The sequence below is a fragment of the Odocoileus virginianus genome, chromosome 1 (genome assembly GCF_023699985.2).
Source record: "Odocoileus virginianus isolate 20LAN1187 ecotype Illinois chromosome 1, Ovbor_1.2, whole genome shotgun sequence".
In the NCBI taxonomy this organism is placed as follows: domain Eukaryota; kingdom Metazoa; phylum Chordata; class Mammalia; order Artiodactyla; family Cervidae; genus Odocoileus; species Odocoileus virginianus.
The window spans coordinates 13,132,808-13,156,376 of record NC_069674.1 but is presented as its reverse complement, the minus strand read 5'-3'; the positions used below and the strand labels follow the sequence as shown (position 1 = coordinate 13,156,376).

Genomic DNA, 23,569 nt, shown 5'->3' with positions numbered 1-23,569 from the left:
TATTAAAAAGCAAATAAACAAAAGAAGAATGAATGAAAATGGCTTTTAAAAGATGATGGATTGCAATATTTATTTTTCATAGCTGCGTTATTGGGAGGTAATTTATTATTACATTCTTTCAGTAGGTTTTTAGAAAACTGAAATACTAGATAATAGCCAAAAATACAATAGAGCATGTAACACTAGATATAGCCTCCCCCTGCCCCCCCAAAAAAACAGTAAAGAAGAGAGAGTGTCTCACTGTTTCAGGCTATGCCTTGGAGAAAATAGCTGTATCTTAATCTCATTTTTCCCTTTGGGGCTCAAAAACCTCTTAAGTTACCATCACCAGTACTCAACAATGGTGAGGTTTAAGGGATTTATTTTTTCTAAATTAAATTCACAAACAACTGATTTAAGATCCAGAATATCAGTTTATTATTTCACATTGGGGGCTTACCAGGTGCTACAGTGATAAAGAATCTGCCTGCCAATGCAGGAGACAAGAGGCAATGATTTGATCCCTGGATCACGAAGATCCCCTGGAAGAGGAAATGGCAACTCACTCCAGTATTTTTGCCTGGGAAATTCCATGGGCAGAAGGAGCCTGGAAGGCTATAGTCCATGGGGTCACAAAGAGTTGGACTTGACTGAGCGACTGAGCAGACATTTTACATTTGAAGCTTATCAAACACAGAAGTAGTTACCTACTAATGATCCTTCCTTCTAGCCTCCAGAAATTACAGCAATTTTTTTTTGACTTTTGTTCATTCATTCATTCAAGTATTGACTAAACACTGGGTCTTTGAAAATCCCTCTTCTAAAAAATGTATTTATAATCTATGAGAATAAGATATCCTTTTTCTTACAGGGATTTTATTCTATTAGAGGGAGACCCCCAATAAATAAACATTTAAAAAAAGATAGTTTCAGATAGGTAGTGACAATTTCTATGACAGTTGTGAAGTATGATGCTATTTAGAGAGCAGTTGAGTCAGGTATGGGATAGATTGAACAGGGAAGGGAACTTGAGATAGACAAGTTGGGTCACAGAATAGAAGAAAAGGAATTTCATGTTCTTAAGGACTATTGATTGGCATTACATTGTGGAAACATAATCAGTTAGACTTCTCCACTTGAGAGTAATGTTTTATTAACCTGGTTTATCTCTAGGAATTGTTTTCAAACATAAGCATACTTTTTTCCTCAAGAATGTTATAGAGAGGGACTTCCCTGGTGGTCCAGTGGTTAAGACTCCATACTTCAACGCAGTGGGTGTGGGTTTGATTTCTGGTTGGGGAACTAAGATCCCACATGCCACATGTTGCAGCCAAAAAATAAATAAAATAATGTTATAGAGAAACATCAATATAGTTTTTAGCTCTCAATTATTCATGGGGAGTATGTGTGTGGTATGTTGTATTATTTCTCACCATTTCTTTCTGCACTATGAATTGTTAAAAATTTAGAGAAGAGATTTCTTGGTGATGTTTTTCTCATGTCTGCTGTTTTAAACCCTTTCACTGCAGGACCCAGCCATTTCTGGCAATGAGACCCAGTATCTCACATTCACCAGAGGGAAGGAAAGTGATGTGTTCATCAAATGGCCAGACAACAGTGATATTGTCTGGGGAAAGGTAAGATTTTGGATAAGGTGCCTGTAGTTAATCAGTACCACAATTGATTAAAAGAAATGCAATAACTCTTGGCAAAATATATTGGGTAATTTATAAATTATGAACGAGTAGAAATCTGTCTGATACTGATTAGCTCAATAAACATTAATAAGGCTAAGGTTTCAGGTCTAATCCTCTAAAATATCAGTGAGCCTTGTTTTACTGTCTGGAAGTATTCCAATGACCCACCCCTTATATATGCCAACTGATCATTTAACAAAGATAAAGAATCCCTTTGAAAAGGACTTTGAAATCTGTCTCTCAGTCACCTGCTCTCATCTTTGACCCAGGATGCTTAATCAGTATCTAAATAAATCACTGAATGCTATGAATTAATCTCCTCTTATCTCCTTTCATTCCCTTTTGTGGCCTCAATCCTCATACTCATTGTTTGATTCTTAGCAACAAGATTTTAAGTGGACTTCCTGGCTCTGGATGACAGTAGCTCTTAGCCAGGGTTGCTCTGTAAATATCCCATGCTGTTTCATCTTGTTGCCAAAGTCTTGGCTCCCTGTCTACCGATGCCAAATAGAAATACAGAGATAGCATTTGGAGGAAATAGAAAAGAGTAGCTTTATTATTTTTACCAGGCAAAAGGGAAAAACAGTGGACCAGTGACTCAAAATTGTGCCTTGCTCTCTTAGGAATAGGGAGAGGTTTTATATCCTCTTGAATGTCTTGCATCATTTTTTCTGCTGCAAAGTTTCAAAATGGCCACAGCTGGCTTCAGGCAACTCAGCAGCCAAGTCTGGTGTTCCTGAAGTTATCAACCCAGGACCTTCTTTCTGAAATGGAGAATGCTACAGGGAGTGTAGGAGAAGAATGCCAAGTGTAGAATGTAATCTATATGGAGTCAGAGAGTAATTAGCTTTGTGAAGGACAAGTCCAGCTACAAGTGTCTGTTAGTTTGGTTCAGTTCAGTTCAGTCACTCAGTAGTATCCAACTCTTTGCAACCCCATGGGCTGCAGCACGCCAGGCCTCTCTGTCCATCACAAACTCCCAGAGTTTACTCAACGCATGTCCATTGAGTCAGTGATGCCATCCAACCATCTCATCCTCTGTCGTCCCCTTCTCCTCCTGCTTTCAATATTTCCCAGCATCAGGGTCTTTTCCAGTGAGTCAGCCCTTCGCATCAGGTGACCAAAGTATTGGAGTTTCAGCTTCAGCATCAGTCCTTCCAATGAATATTCAGGACTGATTTCCTTTAGGATGGACTGGTTGGATCTCCTTGTTGTCCAAGAAATTCTCAAGAGTCTTCTCCAACACCACAGTTCAAAAGCATCAATTCTTCAATGCTCAGCTTTCTTTATAGTCCAACTCTCACATCCATACATGACTACTGGAAAAACCATCACTTTGACTAGATGGACCTTTGTTGGCAAAATAATGTCTCTGCTTTTTAACATGCTGTCGAGGTTGGTCATAACTTTCCTTCCAAGGAGTAAATGTCTTTTAGTTTCATGGCTGCAATCATCATATGCAGTGATTTTGGAGCCCCCCAAAATAAAGTGAGCCACTATTTCCACTGTTTCCCCATCTATTTGCCATGAAGTGATGGGACCACATGCCATGATCTTAGTTTTCTGAATGTTGAGCTTTAAGCCAACTTTTTCACTCTCCTCTTTCACTTTCATCAAGAGGCTCTTTAGTTCTTCTTCACTTTCTGCCATAAGTGTGGTGTCATCTGAATATCTGAGGTTACTGATATTTCTCCCAGCAATCTTGATTCCAGCTTGTGCTGCTTCCATCACAGCGCTTCTCATGATGCACCCTGCATGTAAGTTAAATAAGCAGGGTGACAATATACAGCCTTGATGTACTCCTTTCCCTATTTGGAACCAGTCTGTCGTTCCATGTCCAGTTCTAACTGCTGCTTCCTGACCTGTATACAGGTTTCTCAAGAGTCTGTTAGCAGTAACAGCTAAAGAATAACCAAAACGACTGTAGGCCTGTTTGGCTGGTATGTGTCAAAGGCTCCTCACTCGTTTATGTTTTGCTGCAACACTCTTGCTCTGGATTAATGCCCTGTTCAAGCTGGTTTTAGAAAAGGCAGAGGAACAAGAAATTAAATTGCCAACATCCCCTGGATCATCAAAAAAGCAAGAGAGTTCCAGAAAAACATCTATTTCTACTTTATTGACTATGCCAAAGCCTTTGACTGTGTGGATCACAATAAACTGTGGAAAATTCTGAAAGAGATGGGAATACCAGACCACCTGACCTGCCTCTTGAGAGACCTGTGTACAAGTCAGGAAGCAACAGTTAGAACTGGACATGGAGCAACAGACTGGTTCCAAATAGGAAAAGGAGTACATCAAGGCTGTATATTGTCACCCTGCTTATTTAACTTATATGCAGAGTACATCATGAGAAACACTGAGCTGAAAGAAGCACAAGCTGGAATCAAGATTGCTGGGAGATATATCAGTAACCTCAGATATTCAGACGACACCACACTTATGGCAGAAAGTGAAGAAGAACTAAAGAGCCTCTTGATGAAAGTGAAAGAGGAGAGTGAAAAAGTTGGCTTAAAGCTCAACATTCAGAAAACTAAGATCATGGCATGTGGTCCCATCACTTCATGGCAAATAGATGGGGAAACAGTGGAAATAGTGGCTCACTTTATTTTGGGGGGCTCCAAAATCACTGCAGATGGTGATTGCAGCCATGAAGCTAAAAGACACTTACTCCTTGGAAGGAAAGTTATGACCAACCTCGACAGCATGTTAAAAAGCAGAGACATTACTTTGTCCACAAAGGTCCGCCTAGTCAAGACTATGGTTTTTCCAGTGGTCATGTATGGATGTGAGAGTTGGACTATAAAGAAAGCTGAGCATTGAAGAATTGATGCTTTTGAACTGTGGTGTTGGAGAAGACTCTTGAGAGTCCCTTGGACTGCAAGGAGAATCAACCAGTCCATCCTAAAGGAGATCAGTCCTGGGTGTTCATTTGAAGGATTGATGTTGAAGCTGAAACTCCAATACTTTGGCCACCTAATGCGAAGAGCTGTCTCATTTGAAAAGACCCTAATACTGGAAAGGTTTAGGGGCAGGAGGAGAGGGGGATGACAGAGGGTGAGATGGTTGGATGTTATCATCGACTCAGTGAGCATGGTTTTGGGTAAACTCCGGGAGTTGGTGATGGACAGGGGAGCCTGGTGTACTGCAGTTCATGGGTTCACAAAGAGTCAGACACGACTGAATGAATGAACTGAACTGAATGCCCTGTTCAAGTGCCGTTGAATGTTTCCTTCCCAACTTACCCAAATAATACCTGGACTTCAAGGCCAACTTAAATATTCACTCTTAGGAAGCATCCAAAGACCAGCTTTGTTCTCCCTTTTGTATATTGCAACTCACTTATGTTCCATCTGTGAACTTGGAGAAAACGAGGACTGTTTCTTACTTAAGGCTCAGCAGATACAGATTATAGAAGTGAGCCTGGCATATAGTAAATGTTCAGTATTTGTTGAATGAATGAATCAATGTACATAGTTGAAAAGTGAAAGTGAAGTCACTCAGTTGTGTCTGACTCTTTGTGACCCCATGAACTATAACCTATCAGGTTCCTCTGTCCATGGGATTTTTCAGGCAAGAATACTGGAGTGAGTTGCCATTTCCTTCTCCAGGAGATCTTCCCAACCCAGGGACTGAACCCGGGTCTCCCGCATTGTAGGCAGACGCTTTACCGTCTGAACCACCAAGGAAGTCCAAAATGTATACAGTTAATGTCCTTCTAATTATAGATGAAATTGGTTGATACTATGAATTTTTTAATGCTGTGTATACTTGGGGTTCTTAGTAAGTTGTGATACTGCTTGAAAGCATTGAGACTAAGTGTATGGGTTGTGAACAGAAATCAATCTTATTCCTTTAGAGTCACACTTAATATGTGTTTTTTATAAGGGGAAATTTGTTACAAGTCTGTGATAGGCAGGTCAGCAAAAAAAATCATCATTTGCCAAGTGATTGTACAGAGGATGTGCCTAGAAGGGATTTGGTTAATAACATTCAAAAGTAAAATTCTGAAAACTGATGGAATGAATCAAGAGATCCCAACCTATTTTCACCTAACAAAATTCCATATATTCAGACTTTGCAATTTAATTAATGGCAAATATCCCCTGGAATTATATGGAGATGCATGTCATTAGAATCTAACATGTGAAACATCTCATGGTTTGCGTGCAATGCCTTTTAAAGGTTTTAATTTTTATTTTTCTTTTTCTAGGTTTGGCCAGATCTGCCCAATGTGAATGTGGATGGGTCCCTTGATCACGAAACTCAGGTTAAGGTACAGTAACACACACAATTTTGTCAACATGGTTCTAAACATCTGGATACTTAAGAGTTTTACCCTGATGTTTGGTTAAGTAGCTCTGAGTTGAGTGTACTTGTCAACAAGTAATTTTCTGGAAGCAAAATTTTCTGCAAATAGAAAACCCAACAGGCAGCTAAACTGGAATTGTATAGAAGGAAATTATATATGAAATACCTTTACCTGTGCACCTTCAATGGGTTGCATTTTGTTTGAATTTAATGTTGCTTAAAAATAGTGAAGGAAAGTGTGGAATCTTTTCACTGGTGGGGTTATGAACAGATTGGGTTTTAATTTGAATCATCTACATATAGAAGAAAGTGCTGGCCAGTTGAAAGGAGCAGTGGCCTTGACTCAGCACTTGATGCCACATCAGGCCCGGACATCCAGCATCCCATCCACACTGCAGCTCACATTTCCCTGCATGACTGATCTCCTTGATTTGACCAATGGGGAAAAGCACTTGTGCTCTGAAGTTTGACTGTTTAGACACTGATGGTTAATTTTCCTGTTTATATGATGACATGCCTAATCGTAAAGTGAATCCCATGTTTAAAATGGGACTTAAAGACTACCTAACCTTCTAGGAAAAGAGCGTATGGAGTCACCTTCCCTGGTGTGTGTGTGTCCGCAGTAAACTGCAGCTGCAGCCACTGATATGAGGTTAGGGCACACACCGAGTGGGCAGAGCCTTGCACAAATACCTGCTTGTCTCCCCTTCCCGGTCCTCGTGCACCCCCGTCCCCCCACAGAAGAGCTGAGACCCCACATAAGAGCATGTGTCATCTTTACAGCTGTACAAAGCCCACGTCGCTTTTCCTGACTTCTTGCGGAATAGCACGGCTGCTTGGTGGAAGAGGGAAATAGAAGAGCTCTACAGAAACCCTCGAGAGCCAGAGAAGAGCTTGAAGTTTGATGGATTGTGGATTGTAAGTCATCTTTCATGCCTTTTTTTGAAAACATTAGCAGTCGAAACACAGGGAGATAACTCGGAACCTACCAAAGCAGCAAGCTAGGGCTGGGGGAGTGGACGAGAGGGATGCTGTTATAGAGCTAAGGTGCTGGGAACACCGGGAAGAGCAGAGAGAATCGTATGTCTGCCCAGGGACATACTGCCTAGTGGAAGTTGGGGTCCCTGAAGGTGATGAGCCGCCACTCAAGTTGCTGCTTGGAGGAGAAAGAGGGACACATGTCTGACTTCTCTTAGCTCCACACCCTCTAACCTCTCGCCAGTACCTCCCATTGGCCAGACCTACACAGAGGCCAGTGCTAAAAGAGCCCAAGAGTCCATCCCGTGATACAGGACAGGGTCGGGGGTGGGCAAGGCATGGATCAGAGGCAACTGGCATCATCACAGGGCTGGGAAAACTCCAGCTTCAAAGGTCCATTCCGATGCTTGCTGTGCTTGTTGGCTGGGCTTAAGAGCAGGGCTTCCTGAGATGTCTCTGGGACACACATTCAAAGGTTCCTCTAATGGTGTTTCTCTACGAGTGGGAAGCATGTCGGTGCCCCAGTTTCCTCCTCCACTGGGCAGTGGTCTGAGCTCCCGAGCATATTCCAGGTCAGCTCTGAAGAGCTTCTCCAGTCTGGGCCAGGCTGAAAGAAGCTTGCCATTGACCCAGAGACAAACCTCTCAGCCCACTGGCGGCCCTGGGGCTGCCACCATCAGGATAGGCAGACCCAGGGCACGAAAGGACACAGAGTAACCCAAACTGTGAAGAGATGGGGGAAGCCCTGAGCAACACAGATCTCAACAGCTCTGTGGTGTTTGTTCCACTGCGAGAAAGCTGTAGCTGAATAACTCCAGTAGCCAAGAGTCCTCCCAAACAGCCTGGCTTTGCATTTTAGTATGTCCTACTTAAGATCACCAGGGCCTTCCCTGGTGGCTCAGAAAATAAAAATGTCTGCCTGCAATGTGGAGACCTGGGTTCAATCCCCAGGTCAGGAAGATCCCCTGGAGAAGGAAATGGCAACCCACTCCAGTACTCTTGCCTGGAAAATTCCATGGATGGAGGAGCCTGGTGGGCTACAGTCCTTAGGGTCTCAAAGAGTCGGACACGACTGAGCAACTTCACTTTCACTTTCACTTAAGATCACTTAATATACAACATTTTAAGTTTTCCACTGATAATGTAGGCTGTGAATATTCACCTCAAGAACTGCTGTTTCTTGCATTTAAGTAACAGATCCCTGCAAGTATTATTTGATTTCTAGATTTGTTTCTGAGTTACCTACAACTTTTTAGGACCGTATCTACTGAAAGTTAGAAAGTTAGAGATTTCTCCTGGTTTTGGGTCTATGCTGGTGTCAGAATCAATAGTCTAAACTATTGATAATGAGGAGATTATAATAACCATTAGCCATGGATAAAAAGTGAGTCATCCATGCATAGAAAAGATGGGCTTGTGTGGGGAGATTTACTTAGGTCATGATTCCAGCCTAATTTCAGTATTTTGTCACTATAAGCCAATCCTCACAGGTCCAAAAATGCCAAGTAAACTAGAGGTTTAACACTCTTCTTAAACCAAAATGATTCCTTAGAGTCCTTTTGGGTTGGTGCCTGAGATTACAGAGAGTCAGTGATGCAACCAGCTGGTGTGAGTTTGACCTCGTTGCTGAGGGGTCGGTGTCATCTCCAGGAAGGGCCATGCTGCCTCTGACCCACGGAATTTTTTTTTTTTTTTGCTATCTCATTGCAGAACATGAATGAACCATCAAACTTTGTGAATGGATCTGTCAGGGGCTGCAACGATGAAATTCTTAATAATCCACCCTATGTGCCAAGTATGTAAAATGATGTCTTCACCAAATTACTTCTCTGCTCAAAGGCCTTGCAACTTTTCCTGTTATTGTCAAAGTGAAGCCTAATTTTGGCAAGAAAATGCTTTTAAACCTGACATAAAATCTCAAATAGAATAATTGAACAAGTGCAAATAAACAATTAATCAGGCACAGAAATAATAGCATGATGTGGCTTGAAAGAAACCAAGCAATGATGTGCATCTGACTATAGTGATGAATATGAACTGATAACTGACACTCCAAATCACCCCCTGCACACCACACATACCACGCACACCACATATACACACCACACGCTACACTGCACACACACCACACATGCACACACACAGACATGTCACATGCCATGCACACCACACATACACATCACATACTACACTGCACACACACCACACATGCACACAGACATGTCACACACCACACACACCACACATACACACCACATAATACACTGCACACACACCACACTGCACACACACCACACATGCACACACACAGACATGTCACACACCACACACATTGCAACATACTACACATACACCACAAAGACACACATATGCACATACCACACATACACACACACGCGCACTCTACATACACATTTCACTCTTTTGATTAGATAATGGAAATCTAGTTCAGTCACTCCTTCTGCCCATGTTCACAGAACCTATATGAAAGATATTCCCTGTTTGTCCCATGGTAAAAACAAACAGAATATCAATGGACCTTGGGTTTAAAGATGTCTTAGGAGTTGAACACCTTACAAGTTGAACTCTTCCCTTACCTTGAACTCGTACCTTACTTGAACTCTTGCCTAGGGAAGGAAGTGACTCACTTCAATAAGAGTACTGTCCCAGTAATTCGTGGACTCCACATTTCCTGAATTGTGGTTCACTGCTAGGCTTCCTATTGCTCACTAGCTCCTTCCTCCCTTCCTTTCTCCTTCCTTCCTTTCTGCCCTTTTCTCCTTCTTTCCTTAATTTAGTATCTGTGTATCAGATAAGTGATGACAAATCAGAAAGCTTCAGCCGTATTAGTGCGGTGATGAAATAGGACCTGTTCCCTTGAGAACATTGCCATCTAGTGGAAGAGACGATCATAACCATAAAGAGGTTTATTGAGTCCTAACTGGGCTATGGCAGCCCCCTGTAACTATTAGAGTTGGAGCGGAACAGGAGGGTCCCCTTCCTGGCTCCATACTCTGTTCTTACCTTTCATTAATTAAGCAGCCACAGGACCCTGATGACAAAAACTGCTTGAAACTGGAGCTGTTACTGGTAATGAGGTTGTTGGCTGAAGTCGAGAAATGCGAAGGTGATGGGCATTTCTGGTGAATGTGCAAATCAGGTTTTGTAAGAATTAACTCTGCACTTCGTCCCAGACTTGGTGTCCCGGGGCCAGGGCCTGAGCAGCCAGACCCTGTGCATGGAGAGCCAGCAGGTGCTGCCAGACGGCTCGTCCGTGCGCCACTACGACGTGCACAACCTTTACGGCTGGGCCCAGACCAGACCCACGTACGAGTGAGTGTGCTTTTGTCACTGGCCAGCAAGACGATTTTCATCTCTTCCTATGACTGTAAATGTCTAGAGTTCTGACATGGTCAGGGACAAAGTTCTTTGCATCACGGGCATCCACCCTTACTCTATGTGTGTGTGCTAAGTCACCCCTGTCGTGTCTGACTCTGTGCAACCCTACGGACTGCAGCCCGCCAGGCTCCTCTGTCCATGGGGCTTCTCCAGGCAAGAAGACTGGGTTGGATTGCCAAGTCCCCCTTCAGGAGATCTTCCTGACCCAGGGATTGGACCTGCATCTTCTGTGACTCCTGCATTGCAGGATTCTTTACTGCTGAGCCACTGGGGACACCCCTGCCTTATTTCTTGCCTTCATTCCCTCTCACTGGGGGGTGTGTGTGTGTGCACATGTGCATGCATGCCCACACATCCCTGCCCATTTTTGGACTTATTTTAGTGTGAAATATTGGCAGTAATCTAAATGGATTAGTTTCCACTATAGCTAGCTACTTTTCCTGACATCATTTACTGAATACTTTATCTTTGCCTATCGATGTGATGCTTTCTTTAGCAAATATTTGGATTACATCATACACCAGCATCTGTCAATAGATTTTCTCTTTTGATCCACTGATTTTTCTCTCATATCTTGTTTTTATTTTTGGGCTAAAGCATCTTACAGAAGACTGACCTTCCACTGAGAAATATTTAAACATCTTTTATGTATATTTGTCCCTCTGTGCAAAATTTTTCCTGCGTTTTGAGGATTAGCCTAGTAGAGAGCATATTATCAAAGGGAGCTGTAGTCATGTATACTTTTATTTGGGTACCAAATCTACCTCTTTGCTCTTTAAATGACTGACAAATTATCTCTCTTCTTTGAGCCTCAGTTTCCTGACAGTAAAAGTAGGCCAGGGTTGTGAGACAGTACATGAACATGACTGGTACAATGCCTGGGATAGAGTAATTGTTCTGTGAATCTCTCTCTTACACCTCATCCCAGCCCTCCTCATACCTAGAAGTAGACAGCTAATTAATTTTTTTAAGAAATCCACATATTGTTAATCAACCATATTCCAAAATAAGATAAATTTTTTTTAATGAAAAATTTTTTTAAAAGAAAAAGAAATCCATACTTTAGGTGATGCTGTATCTGCAAGTTGTTCTGCTGGGAAGCTGACTGGGACTCTCAGCATCACTTAACTAGCAGATAAAGCTCCTCAGCTGTCCAGCCTCAAATTCACCCTCAGCTCACCCCCTTGTCCCCCTCCGAGCAGAGCCGTGCAGGAGGTGACAGGACAGCGAGGGATCGTCATCACCCGCTCCACTTTCCCCTCTTCTGGCCGCTGGGGAGGACACTGGCTGGGCGACAACACGGCCGCGTGGGACCAGCTGAAGAAGTCCATCATTGGTGTGTGGGCTTATCCTGGGGCCTCTCCAGGTGGGGAGGGGTCTGGAGTGCTCTTCAGCGGGGTTGGTCATGTCTAATCGTCATCCATGCAGTCAGTGAATGCCACGGGAGCTGAGTGCTCTGTGTGTATGAGTTTTAATGCACACCCGTCTTTTGACACTTTCATCATGAGTGACTCAGAGCTTTCAAATGTGGAACAGAAGAGACAGGTCAAACCTCCCCTTCCACAGTCTGCTCTCCTGTGTCCAACGCAGCTGTGTCTTCTCCTTGCAGGCATGATGGAGTTCAGTCTCTTTGGAATCTCCTATGTAAGTCCTACTGGGGCCATGATGAATCCCCCAGTTCAGAGTTCAGTGTGTCTGAAACCCACAAAGTCCCACCTAAAATATGCTCTGATTTTGCATCTTCTCAGACAGGAGCAGATATCTGTGGATTCTTTGGAGATGCTGAGTATGAGATGTGTGTTCGCTGGATGCAGCTGGGGGCGTTTTATCCATTTTCCAGGAACCACAACACATTTGGGACCAGGGTGAGGGAAGCCAGTTACATTCTGGGTGTTTCGTGTCCTTACATCATAACTTCCTCTTATAATTTTATTTATGTATTTGTTTATTTTTGGCTGTACTGGGCCCTCACTGCTGCGTGGGCTTTTTCTCTAGTTGCGGCGAGGAGGGTCTAGTCTCTAGTTGCAGTGTGCAGGCTTCTCACTGTGGTGGCTTCTGTTGTTGTGGAGCACGGGCTCTAGGGCTCTGGGCTTTAGTAGTTGTGGTCCCCCGGGCTCTAGAGCACAGACTCAATAGCTGTGGTGCATGGGCATAGTTGCTCCGCAGCATATCAGATCTTCCCAGATCAGGGATTGAACTTGTGTCTCCTGAACTGGCAGGTAGATTCTTTACCACCGAGCCATCAGGGAAACCCCACCACTTCTTCTTAACTTCTTCTTAGCTCAAGAGCATCATACTTATTTGTATGATGAAAAAAATATAAAATCACCAGCAACTCCATTGCTTGGAAAATCCACAGAGTTCAAGAGCCCAGACTACCAACCATTTTCAAGAATATACTTTTCCCCATCTCTTGGGTTATTAATGCCTATGAGGAGAAATGTTTATGGCTCCCTATGGAGCTGAAATAAAAAGAGGCTCCCTTTGCTTTTAGAAATGATGGATTTGTATTTTACTTAAATCTTACTGAGTTATGTCAGTGCTGCATGGAGACCCATCTCTCTCTACACACGCGCAGGGCCAAGGCTAGACCCCATCCTGAAGGGTTCATGGAAAGAAAAGGAAGTAAGAAGCTCCAGTTTATAAAGATGGCAGATGGAGGGAAAGAGGAAGCTAGAAGTTAAAGGAAAAAGGATGTGTAACCTACATATGGGATATGTGCCTGTGCGTGAGTGCTTAGTCGCTAAATCTGACTCTTTACGACCCCATAGACTGTAGCCTGCCAGGCTCCTCTGTCCGTGGGATTTCCCAGGCAAGAACACTGGAGTGAGTTGCCATTTCCTTCTCCAGGGGTTACTCCCAGATTAGCGATCAAACTCATGTCTCCTGTGTTGGCAGGGGATTCTTTACCGCTGAGCCACCAGGAAAGCCCATATGTGATGCTGGTCCTTTTCTCATACTGCTAGCAAGGAGGAGGTGACCTTCTGCTTGCTACTTTACCCTTTTAGAGACAAGATCCTGTGGCCTGGGACTCAGCCTTTGAGACGTTCTCAAGAAAAGTCCTCCAGACCAGATACACTCTGCTTCCTTACCTCTACACTCTAATGCATAAAGCTCATGCCGAGGGCAGCACTGTGGTCCGACCCCTTCTCCATGAGTGAGTACAGCTGGGTTCCCCAAGTGACAAGTCTGGGATGTCTTGGGAATAACCCTCTGCAGCTGTCATAACAATATGGGTGTATTTTTCACTTTTTTTTTTCTTTAAGGTTTACAGAGGAACGCACAACATGGGATATAGACCATCAGTTCATGCTGGGCCCTGCCATCTTAATTAGCCCAGTGCTGGAAAATGTGAGTTTTCCATCGTAGTTCAGATACCCTCCAATCATATAATCTAAAGAACAGGAAGGGCATTTTATAGATCATCTATTTTTTTTTTTTTTGGCTGTGCTGGGTCGCTTGTGTGGGCTTTTCTCTAGCTGTGGTGAGCGGGGCCTACTCGCTAGTGCGCTGTGAGGGTTTCTAATTGTGATGGCTTTTCTTGTTGTGGAGCACGGGCTTTAGGGCACATGGGCTTAGGAGTTGCAGCTTCTGGGCCCTAGAGCATGGACTCAGTAGTTGTGGCACACAGACTTAGGTGCTCTATGCTTGGTGGCATGTGGGATCTTCCCGGCCCAGGCATGGAACCTGTGTCTCCTGCATTGTCAGCTGGATTGGATTCCTTACCACTGCCCTCCAAGTTGTCTTATCCAACTCCTTGTTTTCAAGCAAATGCATTTCTAGAACTTCTAAGGGAGAGCTTGACTATTTTTCAAGATCTCCATGAACGGAAACTTTACCCCCACAAAGGATTCTCATTTTGGTATCTTATATTGCATCCTTGCAAAATCTACCTTTCCAAAAATGTTATGTTTCTTTGTGTTTAAAGAAGAATTTCCAAGATCTTTCCCAATAAAACCTTTCCAACTCTTAAAGTCATTAATCAAGTTCCCTTTTTAATCTTATTTCTACAGAGATAATTTTAAAAATTAAAAGTAAATCATTGGCATATTCATAATGACAGGTTGACTTTGTTTTTCAGAACACTTTTCAGGTCCAGGCTTACTTTCCCAGAGCCCGATGGTATGACTACCACACGGTAAGAACTAACACTATTTCTGGGCCCCGGCTGGTCCCTGCAGGCAGAGAGGGGCCTGGACCTTTCTCCTGACTTCCAAGCACATATTCTCTAAGGCAGCAATTTTCAGCCTTTTGGCCATGCAAAGTTTGCTTAAATAAAAGTATCCACAAAACCACAAATACTGGAAAATCTGATGCCTATGTTACATCGGCTCCTCCGCAACCCCCTACCTTTTCTGAACAATACAGAGAAAAGACTAGAATTTTTTTTTAGAGGTTTTAGCAAAGCTGAAAACCAGAGATTTTCTGCTTCGATTTGCAGTATTTTGTTGATTTTCTTGGAAAGGAAGGACTTGTAATAAAGCAGGCACTGATTTCATCTATTTTTCTGGTCATCATTCCTTGCCTACTTTCTCCCTTCTAGGGATCTGGCAATGAATCAATAGGTGAGTGGAAAGTACTGGAGGCTCCCCTTGACCATATCAACCTTCATATCAGAGGAGGCTACATCCTGCCTTGGCAAGAACCTGCGATGAACACTCACTCCAGGTAAGGGAGAAAGGTGGTGTTTGTTGACCTCACTTTCCCACAACGAGGCAGCCTTTTAGGAAGTGGCCCACCTTGACGGAGGGTAAACTAAATATGGACAGTTTCATTGATCTGATTCTGAGAGTACTTTCCAAGAGGGATCTGGGGGAGAATGAGTTTATGAAGTCAGTCTTGGGGAGAACTTTTATCTGTAGCTCCTGTGTCAAAAGTTCAGGGTATGTTTTCCCGAGGGTAGCATCATGTACCTCTTTCCATGGTATTTAAAAATTCGGGAATAGGAGTGAGCTCTTTGATTTGTGATGTCTACCCAGGGTTTTAGTACTTATCCTGAGGTCTACTTTGGTGAACTCAAGAGAAATTATACACACCACATCACACACACATATTACATAAAAGAGAACATGTTATATCAAGAGAGATGTACATAACAAGAGCAGTAACCACTCAACGAGGGAAGTTAGCTTTCACTCTTGTGCTATAAAAATCATGGTTTCAGCTCTGGGCTGAGTCTTGAATAATAGAATTTGAATGTGTGAAGACAAGAGAAAGGGATATTCTGGGAGGATTAAAGAACTAAAGGTGAAAATTGAGCTTATTTTGGAGGACAGTAAACCATTCAATTTAACTGGAGCACTGACAAAGGAGAGAGATAAAGTAAATAAAAATCAAGCCGGTTAGTATCAGGCCATGGAAGGTTGTGAATGCAGGAGAAGTACACTGCATTGTATTCTGTAGCAATCTGAAAGCTGCTAAACAATTTTTTTTGGTGGTGGGGGAGAAGCTTCTTATATTACTTATATATATAAGTAAAGTGTATGTATTTGATTTTTGGAGATTAAAGTTGTATTGGATGTTTCATTAAAGCATAAACATTTTATTCTGTTAGCTTTTAGATGCCTTTGATTTTATCTCATCTGTTTTTAGAATTTTAGGTGTATTTTTAATGTATTTACTTTTTTCTGGATGACTATATATTTTCAGAAGAAGCTGTCCTTCATCCTTACAACCTATAGTCTATAGAAAAATAACTTTTCTTTTAATAGCCGACAGAAATATCTGGGACTGATTGTTGCTTTGGATGACAGTGGTGGAGCTGAAGGTCAGCTGTTCTGGGATGATGGACAAAGCATTGGTGAGTAGGAACTTTCCCGAGTCCCCATACAGCATTCAGGAAAGCCATACATGGAGGCTCAGGATATAACTGGCATGAACTGAAAGCCTATTTCTATTACTACTATTAATAAGGCAGTGGTGTGGGGAGAATTTTTGAAACTTTTGTTTCTCCTATATATTATGCTATAATTGTAATAGAAGGGTATAGGGTCCCCAGCTTTGTAAGATCGTCCATCTGATATTATAGATTCTGCTGGGGGACTTAATCTCCCTATAACTTTCTATTAAGCTGACCATCCACTCTCAGTGGTTCATAGTTCTGCCTCTATTTGGACCAACCATCTAGAACCAGGCACCCTTTGCCTCCAAAGTGGTGGCTCAAACAGTAAAGAATCTACCTGCAATGCACGAGACTTGGTTCAATCCCTGGGTTGGGAAGAACCCCTGGAGAAGGAAATGGCAACCCACTGGAGTATCCTTGCCTGGGAAATCCCATAGACAGAGGACCCTGGCAGGCTATAGCCCACGGGGTCTCAAAAAGTCAGACATGACTGAGCAACTAACACTTTTATAATGCAGGCCCTCAGGAAACAAATTAGAGCTTAGAAAATTTCTTAGTGTCTCAGGATTTGGGAATTTAAATTGTCAAAAGAATACTTATGCCAATGAAATGTTGCTTTGTATACTTTCACTTCCCAGTTTTGGAACACGATAGTTCTATCTTAGATCATTGGTGCTTCTCACTATAACTGGAACACCCTCTTCCTCAGGCATTGCTGTAGATTTACAATCTCTCACCAACTGATGTTCGTTTTCCAATACTTTATTAATGTGGACCAGAACATTCTAATCTTGTAACAGGTAGCAGTTACTGAATTTATAGTTTTTTTTTTCAATAAAATAAAACATTATTTTCTTTATTTACAAAAGTAAAATATTTCTAAAATTTCCTCCTTTTGGTTTTATTCATTACAAGGGTAAACATATTCTCATTAAGGAAAACATTTTAAGAGATAAATAATTAGAAAAAAATTAAAACCAGTTAATGTTTTTGCTGTAGCACCTTTTGTTTTCATTTTACTTAAAATAATGCTCAACTTTCAATAATGCTGAAATTATGCATGCTCAGTCACTTCAGTCGTGTCCAACTCTTTGTGACTCTATGGACCAGAACTCCGCTGTCCATGAGATTCTCCAGGCATTAATTCTGGGGTGGGTTATTATTTCCTCCTCTGGTTGAAAACATGAAGTAAAGTGAAGTGAAGTGAAGTGATGTCGCTCAGTCATGTCCGACTCTTTGCGACCCTGTGGACTGTGGCCTATCAGGATCCTCCATCCATGGGATTTTCCAGGCAAGAGTACTGGAGTGGGTTGCCATATTTAATTTGTGAATCCTGTTTCTTTGCACTTAACATAGTGACACAAATATGTCTAGATATTATTTTATATACTTTATCAATATACTTATGATTATCACATTCCATTCAGAGGATATTCCATAATTTACCTTTCTATAGTTATTCCCTGTGCAGGATGTTTTCAGTTTTTATTGTTATAAAATAACAACACTGACTATTAATCTTTGTTTGTAGTTCAGATTATTTCCATAGGGTAGATTCCTAAAAATAAAACTATTGGTTTCTAATTAACTTGATATGCCTACATAAGGTGTATCCATTTTAAATTTATAGCTGTATTAATATATGTTTTGACAAATGTATACAGTTGTTGGTTTTCTGCTGCTGCTGCTGCTGAGTCACTTCAGTCGACTCTGTGTGACCCAACAGATGGCAGCCCACCAGGCTCCCTTGCCCCTGGGATTCTCCAGGCAAGAACACTGGAGTGGGTTGCCATGTCCTTCTCCAATGCATGAAAGTGAAAAGTGAAAGTGAAGTTGCTAAGTTGTATCCGACTCTTAGCGACCCCATGGACTGCAGCCTACTAGGCTCCTCCGTCCCTGGGATTTTCCAGGCAAGAGTACTGGAGTAGGATGCCATTGCCTTCTCCTATTGGTTTACTACTATCACAATAAATATGTAGAATATTTTTGTAGACACAAAGCCCTTCTACTTCTTTCCAACAAACTGCCCCCCACTCCCAGTTCATATTTCCAGTCTCTGACAACCACTGATCTGCTTTCTGACATTATGAATTAGATTTGTCTTTTCTAGGTTTTATGTAAATAGAATCCTACAGTATGTCCTCTTTGTGTTTAACCTCTTGCACTTAGCAAAATATTTTTAAGAATTCATCCATTTTATTGCATATAAGAGTTCATTACTTTTGACTCCTGAATAGTCATCTTGTGTGAGTACCCACAATTTATCCACTTACTTACTGACAAACATTTTAGTTGTTTCATATTTTTTACTATTACTTATAACCTGCCATGGTTATTTGAGTATAAGTCATTTGGTAACCATATGTTTTCACTTCTCTTGGGTAAAATCCTGGAAATGGAATTGCTGGGCCTGGTCATATGACAAGTGTATGTTTACTGGTTGAAGAAGATACCAAATTGTTTTCTAAAGTGTACTATTTTCTATCACTAACATTACTAATTAAGAGTTCCAGTTTTCTACATCCTCACCACCACTAAGAATTAATTTAAAAAATTTAACCTAACTGTTCTAATAAGTGTATTGTGCATTTCATTATGGATGTGATTTGCACTTCCTTGATGTTGAGCATCTTATCATGTGTTTATTGGTTATTTATATTCATTCTTAGGCCTTCCCTGATAGCTCAGTTGGTAAAAAAATCTGCCTGCAATGCAAGAGACCCTGGTCTGATTGCTGAGTCAGGAAGATCCACTGGAGAAGGGATAGGCTACCTACTCCAGTATTCTTGGCTTCCCTTGTGGCTCAGCTGGTAAAGAATCCGCCTGCAATGCAGGAGACCTGGGTTCGATCCCTGGGTTGGGAAGATCTCTTTGAGAAGGGAAAGGCTCCCCACTCCAGTATTCTGGCCTGGAGAATTCCATGGACTGTGTATTCTGTGGGGTCACAAAGAGTCGGATATGACTGAGTGACTTTCAGTTCACTTCACTTCATATACCTTCTTATGTGAGGTTCAAGTCCTTCACCTATTTTTTTTATTGTCATTTGTCTTTATTATTGAGTTCTATGAGTTATATATTTTACCGTCTTTTATCAAATATATGGTTTGTTCTCCCTGTCTGTGACTTGCCCTTTCAATTCCATGATGGTGTCTGGGAAAGAGTAACTTTAATTTTGATTAAACATCAATTTATTCATGCTTTTCTTATATGATTTGTGCTTCTTGTGTCTTAGCCTAAAAAGGTTCTGGTACCAATTCCAACATATGTGTATGTGAGTGTTTTTCCACATCAACAAGCAATTCTGGGACACCAGCTGGGTGCACTACAATTAAGTTCAATTCTGACACTGCCTACTGGAGATCATGTCAGATCTCAAGGTTAAGGGGTCAGTTTCACAAGACTTCCTCCTGCCTTCCCCTCCCTCTTCTGATGCCAGCTGCAAGTCCAGGTTGTCATCTGTGCTTATGAATGACCAACTATAAATTGGAGGGTCCCATGACCCCCTCCTCAGGTTGGATTAATTTGCTAGAGTGGTAACAGACCTCAGAGAAACATTTTGCATAATAGTTTATGGGTTTATTATTCAAGGATACAACTCAGAAGTAGCCAGAGAGAAGCAATGCTTAGGGAAAGTATGAGGGAAGCCTTGTAGAGCTCCCTTGCCCATTCCAGGCGTGTTACTCTCCCCACATTTCCGTGTGTGTGCCAACCCCTAAGCTCTCTGGACCTCATTCTTTGGGGTTTTTGTGGTTGTTTATTTTTTTGAAAGCTTCATCACATTGGCATGGTGTTTAAATCGTTGGCCATTGGCTACTGATGCAATCTCCAGCCCCTCCCTTCCAGAGGTCTCAGAGTAAGACTGATAGTTGGCTATTCTGGCAACTAGTGGGAGACCTGGGTTCGATCCCTGGGTTGGGATGATCCCCTGGAGAAGGGCATGGCAACCCACTCTAGTGTTCTTGCCTGGAGAATCCCCGTGGACAGAGGAGCTAGGCAGGCTACAGTTCATGTGGGTCGCTAAGAGTCAGACAGGACTGAGTGACTAAGAGCAACACAGAGCACACAGCTGCCATCCTGAGATGCTTTCCAAAAGCCACCTCATTAACATAACAAAAGACACTTCGATTGCTCGCTTCACTTGAAATTCCGGGAGTTCTAGACTTCAATAGCAGCTTCTCTGTCCAGGGACTTTCTGAACAAGAATACTGGAGTGGGTTGCCATTTCTTACTCCAAGGGATCTTCTTGCATCTTCTGCTGTGGCAGGAGAATGCTTTACCACTTGCTCTGCCAGGGAAGCCCCCTGATAAAGACCAAATATATATTATTTATCATAAATCACATCACATGGCCTAACTGAAGGTTACCAGTTTTACAGTCTTAGCTTTTATATATTAGGAACTCCACCTCATTACTATTATATTTTGTATGTATGTAATAGTCCAGGTTCCTTTCCCCCCATGTTTGTTCAGCTGATCAAGCACCACTTTCTTGAACGTATAATCTTTTTTCCTTGTTTTATTTTCCTGACATTTCTGTTAGCTATCAATAGGTTATATGTGGCTGAGAGTTTATTTTGGGTTAGTTTTTCTATCAATCTAAATGTTTAATCCTTATGCCACTATCATATTGTCTTGACTAAAGTAGTTTCAGATTTGTTTATTGTAGCTCCTTTGGATTTCATAAAAGTTTTTAAATCAACTTGTCAATACCTAACAAAAAGTTTATTAGAACTTTAACAGAAATGCATTGATACTAAAGGTAAATTTAGGGTTATCTATCTCCCTCTCTATCTCATCTTTGATTAAGTAAGTAAGTGAAAGTATCCTTTAATTACTTCAACAACATTTATAATTTTCAGTGCATGAGTCGTGCACATATTTTGTTAAGTTTCCTAAGTATTTCTAAGTTTTTGATAATGTTACAAGTGGCATTTTGAATTACTCTTCTTCATGTATGGATAATACTTTAGAAGCCTATATTCCTTTAATGCAGTATATAAGAGAGATGCTTTTCAAATTATTTTTGTGTGTGTGTGTGTGCTCATTTATAGGTGGAACTGGCAAAAATTGTAGAGATATAAAGGAATTAGATTACTTTCAAAGTTCCATTTGGTCTCTGGATTTGTTTTTTTAAGTTAACTCTATGGAGAGTCATGTGATATATTGGAATTCAATAGGTCTGGCTTCAAATACCATTTCAGTCATTTATTAATTATATATCTTTTGGGAAGCTTTATAGCTTTATATCTCTCTATCTGTATTTCCTCAGTTTTCAAAATCTGCAAGATATTACTTATCATGTAGATTTTATGTAGATTTAGTTGATTTAATATATATATAGAATTCCTGAAACATAGTTGCTGAATAAAATGTATCATTAATATGCAAGATAAATAATAAATTTCCATTACAAGCTTTTAATATCAGTTTACATTTAAATCAGAGTGGCTATCATAACAACAAAAAGCCCAAAAATCAGAGAAAAGAGATTAACCAGCTACCCAAGCCAACTTTTAAGGGAGTGGGACTTGTACCTTACAAGAAAATAATATGCCACAATGTCAGTTTTTAAATTTAAGAACTGTGTTTATTAATGGGCTAAGATGTTCCCATCTATTAGGAAGTACGTATTTTTCCTTAAGTGAAGTATATGTGAAAGATAAAACTTCAGTCAAGAATTTGTTTGGTGAGCAGAAAATTATAGCAACAGGAGTTAACAGCCAGTAACACACTGTCTTGATTATAATTGCTTTGAAGTAGCTTTTTTTAAAAGATTTTTTTAATATGGACCACTTTTAAAGTCTTTATTTAATTTGTTACAATACTGCTTCTGTTTTATGTTTTGGGTTTTTGGCCCTGAGGCCTGTGGGATCTTAGCTCTCCCACCAGAGACTGAACTCACAAACCCTGCACTGGAAGGCAAAGTCTCAACCCCTGGACCTCCAGGGGAGTCCCTAAAGTAACTTTTGAAATTAGGGAGCAAGAATTCTCTTCTTTTTTAAGAAAGTACCTTTATTTGTGCAGGTTTTCTCCACCTTGATAACACTGACATTTGAGGCTAGATAATTCTTTGTTATTGGTGGTGGTTGAACCATTAATTATATGATGTTTATACACCTCCACCCTTTACCCACTAGATGCTAAAACACTCTCTCCAGCTCCAAAATGTAACAACCAATGTGTCTCTAGATAACTGCTACATGTTTCACTAGCAGAATTGCTGCTGGTTGAGAACCAATATTTTAAGGGCGTCTAGAATCCTTTCCGGCTTCCCTGACGGCTCAGTGGTAAATAATCCTCCTGCCAATGCAGGAGACACAGGTTAGATTCCTGGATAGGGAAGGACACGGCAACCAACTCCAGAATTCTTGCCTGGAAAATCCCGTGGACAGAAGAGCCTGGTAGACTACCATCCATGAGGTTGAAAAGAGTCGGACACAACTTAGCAACTAAACAACACTAACAAGAATCCTTTTATACAGCTTGAGCTGATTAGGACTAGATGATTAATATCATGTTGGGTTTATAGCACCAAAGTTAGTGTGTAAAATCAGCTTGCTATGAGCAATATATTTCAAAAATAGGAAGGAAAAACCAATTTTCTATAAAACTTTGTTGTTGTTTAGTCACTAAGTCATGTCTGACTCTTTTTGTGACCCTGTGGACTGTAGCCCGCCAGGCTTCTCTGTCCGTGGGATTTCCCAGGCAAGAAAACTGGAGTGGGTTGCCATGTCCTTCTCCAATAAGACTTTAAGTTCCTACAACAAATATATTCTAGACTTAAAGTTAAAAATTAATAGTTCCAACAAGTTTTAAACTTTTTACACTGTTTAAGGTCTATGCAGAAGCACTTTTCCCTTTTTCACCAACCCTAGAAATTAAAATTTAAAATATGAAGATACAAGTATAGATTTAATTTTTCTCTTAACTGTTTGTAATTATTTTTGAAAATTTACTTAGATTTAAGGAGATTGAATAATTAGCTCAAGGTTAATCTTAAATAGCTTATATGAACAGAATCTCATTCTTTAAAAAATTTAAATTAAAACTGCTAAAATAGGCTATGGTGCTTTCTTATGTTATACTTTCTAGCTAAAGCTCAGTATAAAAATATGGGTTTACAAGTGTTCATTTCCACAAGAGTGGAGTTAATTTAAAAAACAAATACTATTATTGGGTTCAGGGAGAGACAACGTTGACATATTGATTAGAGATGAAATGTTGACTAGGGCCCAGAATAAAACATGAAATGAAACTTACTTTTATGAAACAGGCATTTAGCCACATAAGAAGAATGAGTAAAGCAGATATCAACTAAGGAGTATTTCAAAGAGGAGATGTGTGGGCAAAGAGGCTAAAAATCTTG

General features: G+C 41.1%; 1 protein-coding gene across 1 annotated transcript in view; it reads left to right on the top strand.

Moving 5' to 3' along the window:
* The window catches only part of MGAM2 (maltase-glucoamylase 2 (putative)), a 94,453-nt gene that overhangs the window by 61,060 nt on the left and 9,824 nt on the right, over window positions 1–23,569 (top strand). The window contains exons 34-46 of the mRNA XM_070461295.1: window positions 1,509–1,616; window positions 5,887–5,949; window positions 6,768–6,902; window positions 8,673–8,757; window positions 10,157–10,295; window positions 11,564–11,697; window positions 11,971–12,005; window positions 12,110–12,226; window positions 13,370–13,518; window positions 13,628–13,712; window positions 14,443–14,499; window positions 14,905–15,029; window positions 16,073–16,161. Of these exons, the coding sequence (XP_070317396.1) occupies window positions 1,509–1,616; window positions 5,887–5,949; window positions 6,768–6,902; window positions 8,673–8,757; window positions 10,157–10,295; window positions 11,564–11,697; window positions 11,971–12,005; window positions 12,110–12,226; window positions 13,370–13,518; window positions 13,628–13,712; window positions 14,443–14,499; window positions 14,905–15,029; window positions 16,073–16,161 (1,321 nt within the window). The remainder of the gene's footprint in view (window positions 1–1,508; window positions 1,617–5,886; window positions 5,950–6,767; window positions 6,903–8,672; window positions 8,758–10,156; window positions 10,296–11,563; window positions 11,698–11,970; window positions 12,006–12,109; window positions 12,227–13,369; window positions 13,519–13,627; window positions 13,713–14,442; window positions 14,500–14,904; window positions 15,030–16,072; window positions 16,162–23,569) is intronic.